General features: G+C 44.8%; 1 protein-coding gene across 1 annotated transcript; it reads right to left on the bottom strand.

Moving 5' to 3' along the window:
• Positions 1-2623: 2623 nt before the first annotated feature.
• On the bottom strand, positions 2624-8809 carry DBX1 (developing brain homeobox 1). The gene is made up of 4 exons (XM_048853692.2): positions 8341-8809; positions 7642-7743; positions 5393-5595; positions 2624-4096 (listed from the first exon to the last, which is right to left on the bottom strand). The coding sequence occupies exons 1-4, from the start codon at positions 8708-8710 to the stop codon at positions 3719-3721; spliced, it is 1053 nt and encodes a 350-aa protein (XP_048709649.1). The 5' UTR covers positions 8711-8809; the 3' UTR covers positions 2624-3718.
• Between the last annotated feature and the right edge of the window lie 249 nt (positions 8810-9058).

Genomic DNA, 9058 nt, shown 5'->3' with positions numbered 1-9058 from the left:
GTGCAAACAAGAATCTGGGTGAAATTTGCCCCATTGCAGAAATCCAGCACAAGGACAGATGTACTGTATGGGTCTCTTGCTGGTAGGGTGACCAGATGTCCCGATTTTATAAGGATAGCCCCAATATTTGGGCAGTCTGTCTTACATAGGTGCCTATTACCCCTCACCTCCACCCCCATCCCAATTTTTCACACTTGTTATCTGGTCACCCTATTTCACCCTTTGTGGTATTGTGGGTATCACCAAACTGGATCAGACTAATGGTCCATCTAGCCTGGGATCCTTTCTTTGAAAGTGGTGCAAGAAACCTCTTAATGCACAATAATGGAATAATCAACCATACAACAAGTCTTTTCTTAATCCCTGTCAGTTACAGCTTGACTTCTCGATGAGTGTGTGTAGTTCATTTTTTTTTAAACACATGTTCATATGATAACTAAAGTAACTGCAGATGGTCTCATTATACATATACCTAGGGTGAAATCTTGGCCCCATTGAAGTCCATGGGAGCTTGCCATTGACTTTAATAAGGCCAGGATTTCATCCCTAATCCTTTTTAGAAGCCTACTGAGCTTTTGACTTTAATATGATCTCGTAGCAATCAGTTCCAAAGGTTAATTACGCATTTTGTGGGTTTTTTTAAAAAACTCTATCCGAATTAATCTCATTAATGCTATATGATGAAATCTTGACGAAAGTCCATTTTATGTTACATGAATTGAACTGTTCAACTGTGCTCAGTGGAGATAATGTAATGTACCCACAGATAATAGGGAGGGAGCAGAAGAGGAGGGGGATATTGTATACTGACCCTAGACTAATTTGTCTCTTCCAGCTGCTCCCCCAAAAAGGGAGAAATCCTCTCCTACTTATACTACACTCAAATGAAACACAAACTCCTGTTAATGTACAATTCTTAATTTTCAACCATCCTGTTCAGAGGGGCCTTGAGTCAAGAGTTTTAAAAGTAATTAGTGTTTTTGGGCACCTCCATTTTTGGCTGCCCAGCTTTAGACACCTTAATGGGGCCTGACTTTCAGAGGATGTGAACACTTTAAGGAAAACCAGGCTCCTTTAAGGCATCTCTGGTTGGACACCCAAAATCACTAGCTACTTAAAACTCTTGGCCATGATTATGGTCCTCTTATGTCATAAATTTTGGTCAGAAAACATTAATTTAAATAAAATATCAGAGGATGAGACTAAGGAAAGAGAATGCTCTCAGAGACTTTCTTTCCTTGTCAGTGGACAGGTCACCAATTAATCCTGACCCAAATTTAGTTATTGACAAAATGATAATATTGGAATGGAAAGGAGACAATGTATGGGGTGTAACTGTGTTTTTAGGATTTAAGCACATACCAATAAAGAGCCTTCACCCAATGCCAAATAAGTGCTTCAGCAATTGTCAATGCCTTTTTCTTTGTAGATCAGCTTTACAATTACTCAGTGAGTGAATCATAGAAATTAGGGATGAAAAAGACCTATTAGGTCATCTAATTCATCCCTGCAATCAATTCAGAGCTATTCCATGCAGTATAATCTCCATTCCAATTTTAAATATCTCAAGCAATGGGGCTCCCATAATTTCCTTGAAGAGATTATTCCACAGTTGTTAGGGATTTCCCCATCATTCCTGATATTCAGCCTAATTGTTCCCTTGCTTAATTTTATTGCTTTACTCCTAATTGTAAATCCTAAAGATTATTCTCCTTTCTTGGAACCTAATCCCGCTCTCTTTGGAGTCGATGGGAGTTTTGCTGTTGGATTTAATGGTAGAAGTATTGTGCTCTTGGTGTTTTAAATACTTGTGAATGGTTATCATGGACCTCAGTCTTCCTCTTTAGTGGAACATTGAGTCCCAAATATGAAGTTGAAACAGTTAAAATTATAAATAAAACATAAAAGGCCCAGGCCCTACCCCAACTCTGCTGGGATTACTGATCTGAGGATGGTGTGGTATTTACTAGCTTGGAGCCAGACCCTGGTAACATTGTGTTGTAAGCCCTCCACCCAGTTGTGTAGGCAGGATGGGGCTTAAAGCTTCTAAATTGTCTGCTTGTTCCAAACTGAGTTCCTAAAAAGGTCACAGACTTGATGTGGTGGTCTCACATTTTGAATAACAACTTGTTGTAAACCTGGAGCTTCTCTTTTTCCCTCCCTTCCCATGCAAACATTCTGACCATATGGGACCCAGTCCAGGACTTAAGGGTGCTCAGCACCATGTAGGACTGGCCCATGGGGTCTAGGGTTGGCCCTCTGATGTTGGTTTGGGTGAGGGTTGGAGTTGGAGGAAAGAGGAATCATAATTGAGGCAACTAGTATAGAAGATGCAAATTCTTGCTCATGCATAGCACTGTAGTTAGAGAGATTATTTGTGATGATAGGGGCTACTCCTAGGAATAAGGGTTTCAGGACAGGTCCCATACCCTTTAAAATCCATTTAGTAACACAATTTAAATGTAGCAGTTTTAAATTAAGGTGCTGATATGGGTGTTCTATAATCTCCAGTCCTGATATTCTCCTGTTGTTCACACATTCCTTTGTTCCCAGACACAATTACAGCAGCCTGTAAACAACAGACTGACATGATCAACCACAGAAATCTACTTTTTATTTGGCATTCATTCCATTTATTATATATACATATTTAAAATCTGTACACATAAAATACAAAATAAGTGTTTTTTTATAAGTTACACAGTTAAACAGCTACTTTTTTAGTTTAAAAACCATGGGGAAAAAATGAGAGAAATCTTATCAGTCCATCTTTATACTCATTCACAATAACCTTGGTATAAAACATCCATACAGCGTAAGTGTACAAAATAGTGTACAGTTCATAAAAGCTGTGCAAAGACAGCAAAGTTCAGTCAAAAATCAAAGAGGCATATCCATTATCCTCCATCCACATTTAACCTATACTAGAAGCAATGTAGAAATTGATCACAGATGTGTGGACCAAAAGTGGTTTAGAGAGTGCTTTAATTGCTGCACCAATTAAAATATAAACACATAGATCCCAGCTTTGAAACCCTTGTTCATGCCAGTTAGTTCTTGCTTATGAGGGTCTAGGTTCTCTGAATTAAGTAACAACATACTCCAAATGTGTCCCACTGACCTACTTGGAGTATGGTGCTACTGGATGTGATTAAGAGGAGCGGGGTCTGGTCCATGAATAGTTCCACAGGGATTACTCACATGTGTAAGGACTACTCATGAAAACAAGGGTTCCAGGATCAGACCATACAGCTTCCATCATTTCCATAACTTAATAATAGCAAGGAGTTCTCTTGAAATCTAATAAAAGGATTACAGCGTTTACCATGATTTTGTCTAGAAACCACAGTCCCCGCTCCATTTTATTACTTCCCCCTTGCTATATACCAAGCATGCCTTCCAAAATAGGGTGTTCCAATTATCTTGTCTGTGGCTTGAATAGGGAAAATGCAACATCATACAAGTTTGGTTGCTAAACATACATACAAAGAGAGAGAGGAATGGATGCTATGTATACAAGGTCTGATAAGCAGAGCAAATAGACAAGGAAAGGAGTGTAAGTGTAGACAGACCTGGCTATGCCGTAAATAACCTGCATGTGAGAACGATGTAGACATTCAGGAGGGACACCACCTCTTCAATTTTATAGCGCGTCTATATTTCTATTTGATTTACATCTTTGCAAAGTCCCCTGTTGCGGTGGGGGCAGGCAGGAGATCTAAGAGACTGTGATCTCCTCCTCTTCCTCTTCCCCCTCATCATCCTCTTCCTCCGAGTCTGAGAAGTCTGAAGGTTTGCTGGGGCTGCTGGAGTGGGATGGAGAGGGGGGCATCTGGGAGTCCAGTCTGTCCCTCAAGTGTAGGTGCTGTGGGGACTGGTGGTAGGTCAGGGTGTGCCGAGGGCTGGCTGGGCACAGAGGGGACACTTCTTCTTCCTCCTCCTCCTCCTCTGAACATTTCTTGCCCACGTCGCTGAGGTCTGGGTGAGGGTTGAACTTGGTGGGTAAGGTTTGTTCCCTGCAGCCCCCGGAGGAGAGGAGCTCTCTCTCTTTGGAGTTCCTCCACTTCATCCTTCTGTTCTGGAACCAGATCTTCACCTGGATGGAAAGGGATTCACAAAGCCCCGGGCTCCGGTTACGGAGAACTGTAGCGTAGGCGGCGGGGCACGCGTGACTTACGGCGACTACCACCGCTCCAATGCGCAGCTGCTGAGAGCTTGCCGCGGCCCAGAGGGAGTCTGATCTACTCTCAATTCATATCAGCTCCCCAGGGCAGGCATTGAAGCCTCGGGGGAGGGTGTGGACGGTGCCCAGCGCGCAGTGGGCACTAGCCGACTGTAGATGGGCAGCCCAGCTCTATTGACTCCCGATAGCGATGCCTCGGCTTGCTCTCCCTTTCGCTTTCTCCCACTCTGGGCTCTCTGCTTGTCTTTGAATGCCCCCCCCCCCCCCACCTGGAACAGCCTTCGGATCTCCCTGCTCCACCTGCCAGGCCGCTGCCTCCTCCCACTCCAGCCTTAGCGGTTACTTCATCCGCCTTGCCTTTGATCTCTTCTCCCCTGCCCAGCGCTAGCCCGAGCGCAGGCTGGATGCGGGGAGCGCCTCGTGTTATCACCCCGCAGGGCGCTGGGCCCCAGCCAGCCCTGCTGAGGTCTGTGGGAGAGGAGAGCGCCCAGGAGCTGGCAAGATCGGGTCCTAAATTGTAAGATCTTTGGAGTAAGGCTCTTGTCCCTTTCCGCCTCTTGTCTAGGCTCCATCGGTGTGCGTGCACCAGGCTTGAGAGGATAAAGGTGGCGAAGCGATGACACGTGGGAAGGGGAGGAAGGATAGGGAAAGGAAACCCCATCCCAGCTAGCGAGGCGATCCCTCTTTGTGTACGCTCTGGTTTCAGAGGAACAGCCGTGTTAGTCTGTATTCGCAAAAAGAAAAGGAGTACTTGTGGCACCTTAGAGACTAACCAATTTATCTGAGCGTGAGCTTTCGTGAGCTCACGAAAGCTCACGCTCAAATAAATTGGTTAGTCTCTAAGGTGCCACAAGTACTCCTTTTCTGTGTACGCTCTGTAACTCCCCACCCAGGGGGGTCCACATTTCTTCTCCCTCCGTGTGTCTCTCTAGGGGCTCTACCAACAGTTGCTGAGTCCACAAGGACAAGCTGTGTATCCTGATGGACAGTCGTGTGCTAAGTGCCCTTAAGGTGGCGCCCAGCAGCTAGCAGGATTGGTCCCAATGGGCCAGTGACAGACATCCCCGCCAGTGGCCTGCGAAAGGCTCTCCCCTTGGAGGGCGTGATGCTGATCACATGGCTGGTCCTTGGGCCCCCATGCCCGCTCGCCCAGGATGAATGCCGCCCCCCCCCCCACGCAAGCGCGCACACCCGGGGGCTCTTAATTACCTGCGAGTCTTTGAGCCCCAGTTTGGCTGCCAGCTTTTTCCTGTCTGGTTTGCTGATGTACTTCTGCTTCTGAAACATTTTCTCCAGAGCTTTGCGTTGCACGTCCGAGAAGACTGCCCTGCGAAGCATCCCTCTGCGGGGCTTCCCTCTAGCAGCCAGGGGCCAGGAGAAAGTGCCAGGGATAGGCACCACCGAGGAGGACGCTGGGGAAAGAGACAAGAGCAGAGACTAAGCTGAGCTAGCCAAGAAACAGCACGCTTTCCCCCGCTTTCTACTTTTTCGCTTCTCCCCCCTTCTTTCCTTTAACTTCTTTGCACTTTCTCCAGTTTTTTCTTCTCTTTTTCAACTTTCTTTCTGTCTTTTTCACTCTTCCGCCCCCCCCCCCTTCACTCTGTACACACATCTCACTGAATGGACCAGCACCTATAAACCTGAAGCAATGAAAGGAACTTTCCGCTTAAATAACTGTCCCTTTCAACAAGTGAGAACTAGGATTAGATACATCAACTGAAACGTGTAAAATGTATCAATAGTGGGCTGTTTTGTTATGTGTTTCAAAGGTTTGCAGCTTGAAAAGGCAAAGCGAGGCGTACCAACTAAGATAGAGGTATAATAAAGATTTCCGCCCCCCCCCCCAAAGTATTTGATTTTTCAGAAGCTTTTATCATTTCAGGCACTTTATTATTCTTGAGATGAAAATGAGGGACTTTTCTGGTTTGAACAAAAAAGTCCTCTTTAGATGCAGTTTTGATCAATCAGTATTCATCTTTTTTATATTAATCTTCCCTCCCCCCTTACAAAACTTGAAGAATTCAATCCGAAGACATGAAAAGTAACAGCTAATTAGCACATTGACTGGTTCCCAATGGTATTGGTATGATAAAAAGGGCACAGTTTCGCCTTTAAAAAAATCCCAAAGAGAGACAGAGATTCTAATGAAGCGTGAATGGTAATTGTGTAGTAATGAACTAACAGAAAAAGACTGAGGACAAGCAGCTAAAGCCATATATTATTGGAACAAAAGAGATTTACACTTTCAAACTAAACACAACTGCATGCCAAGCTCCTTGGGAGAATACTGATGACACAGTCTTCTCTTCCCCAAATCATTTTCATTAAATGGACATGAAAAGCTATTTATAAAGCTCAAGTTGTTTTTGTTAGGCCATTCACATGCTGGAGAAAAGAAGCAAATTCCATTATCAGGAGCATGAATGGAAGAGCTTGGATTATTTTCTTCCTCTTTTTTAAAAAAAATATTAATAGCTTGTTTGTCTAATTAGATTTTTTTAATTGTTGCCCCAAATCCTGACTCTTTGCAGCTATAGGACTCGGATCTCAATACCCCGAGCCTTCTTGATTTTTATTTTTCTTAATCCGTGTAAATGTCATTACATTGGAATAGCCATTATTGGTTAATATATATAAATATATGAAATCGGAGACTCAAGAACGAAATGATGAATATACTCTCTGGTTTAAGGGGATAAGATTTGCATTTCAATCTCACTATTATTGAGAGAAGGGGATAATATTTAGTAATAATATGACACTGAAGACACAAAGTAGGCAATGAAAAGGTTAATGAACTTTTCATCGTAGTCTTGATTTGTTTTGTTTACCTGCCCAGGTCGTATTTGTAAATTTTCGAATGGACAGGGGTTTGGGTATGTATGTGGCTTTTTTGCCACACCGAATACCCCAAACAAGGGAACGCTCCATGTGGTCTTGTGAAAATACTGGAACACTGAATGACCCTTAATGGGAAATTAGCCCATGGCTGGTAAATGTCTATCAGCAGCATGGTAAAGTCAGCGCTAGGTCTGTGTGTGGCTGCCCAGAGGGAGCTGACCAAATTGGTCATGGTGCTGAAACTTTTGTTGGGGATCACCGGCAGAGTGCACTGACTCTGTGGGAAAACCGCAGCCATGAAGAGGATGCCAGCAGCTTCTCTGTGAGAAGGGAACCGCCTCAAATTTGGACCATGACAATTCCGGCTAATTTGTAGATCAGGGGGGAATTGGTACGAAATGTCAAGCAGTCACTGCTTGTGCTAAATAGGGCATCAAATTGGCGCGACGGATTCTTGAATGTTGTTTTCCGTCCAACCTCTGAACTAGAGCATAACCCCCAAGGGTGGACGGAGAAATATTACTGGGATATGCCTGGAACAAGTAAGGGGGATGGGAGTGGAGGAGAGCGATGAGATAGGAGTCAGGAGAGGGAAGGGGAGGGGCTTTAAGACCTACCTGGGAAATAAGAAGATCTGATAAAAGGCTGGAAGGATCCTTCAAAGTATGGAAAGGAGAATGTCTTTGGAGGGACACTCGGAAGCAACGCAGGGGAGGTTTCTGGCAAAAATAAAAATAAAAGCAAATAAAAAAGGATATTTACCGTTCACAGGATTCCACCAGTAGCAGGAAGAGAGCAGTGGAGATGATAAAGTAGCAGCTCAATACAATATTTCTTCCCTAAAGCAGATGCAGACGGATCAAATTAATCTGCCTGGTTATAGTTTAAAAAATAACCTTGTTCCCGGGAGTGTGTTTTCTTTTTCCCAGGGAACGGATACTAACGAGGCAGAGATTAGGCACTTTGGCATCGTTTATCAGACTCGACAAACCACTCTGCTCTCCAAAATTTAGAGGGATCCTCATCATTTCTGCAAAGATTCAAGATGCAATGCGGCAGAACGAACGGAGAGCCAGGGCCTCCCATCACTCTTCAACCAATGCTCTGCAGAAGGTCTCTGCCTCTGGATTGCAGGTCTCTCCCTCCCTCCCCCCCTTTCCTCAAACACTCAGATGATGATCATTTCTTCAACACTGGCAGTGATGTATAGGAAGAAACTCTCCCCCCCCCCCAAGACTGGAAAACAGTGCACAGGAATAAGCTCCCGCTAATCCCCCTGAAACACTAAATTGAGGCGCTAAAAGTTGGCCGCTTACCAGCTCTAGGAGTGGACGAGAGGATGGCGTTGACTCCAAACTTCAGGAAAGTGGAATCGTTATTGGATGAGACTGGAGTCTGCGGGGAACAGACCCTCCTAGCGCTAGAGGTGTTGCAGCTGACGAGCTCTGATGTCACCGTGTCTGTCCTGGCTGTGTTGGTCCCGGAGGCTGGAGGGGACATGCTAGGCGGAGGGCCGTTCCTAGGCAGGTAACTGGCAGGCCTGCTGATCCTGATCAAATCTTCCACCAAGAAGCTAGAATGGCTAGAAAAGGCTGACTGCAGAGATTGAGGCAAAGTTAAAGTAGGAGTTGGCCGCAGGAGACTCGGGTACACAGCCGGAGGAGCTATGAGACTTGGGAACATCATCGCAGAGGCTGAGCAAATACTTTTCAGGGTCCAAGGAACCTGGCTTGTTTTTTTTTCCCCTGCTTTGCAAACCTCTTTAGTAAAGATCCAACTAATAAGTCTGGCAGGGTTCTCTTTGCCCTTCCTCCTGGATGATGGGTTTTATAGTGGTCAGCCCTGCTAAAGCTCTTTCAAAAGTGACAGCTCGAACAAAGGGGTTCAACAAAGTTCTCCACTTGAGCTTCATTCATCGAGAGCTCTGGGCTTTCTGATTGGTCCAGGGGTGCAATTTATGATTGGATTAGACTTCATAAACAAGCAATGCACAATGGCCTTGCAACAAAGAAAGTGTAGTCATCAATTTTGCAT

The sequence above is a fragment of the Caretta caretta genome, chromosome 6 (genome assembly GCF_965140235.1).
Source record: "Caretta caretta isolate rCarCar2 chromosome 6, rCarCar1.hap1, whole genome shotgun sequence".
In the NCBI taxonomy this organism is placed as follows: Eukaryota; Metazoa; Chordata; order Testudines; family Cheloniidae; genus Caretta; species Caretta caretta.
Note: the sequence above shows the minus strand (reverse complement) of the source record. Positions and strands in the feature narration are given on the sequence as shown.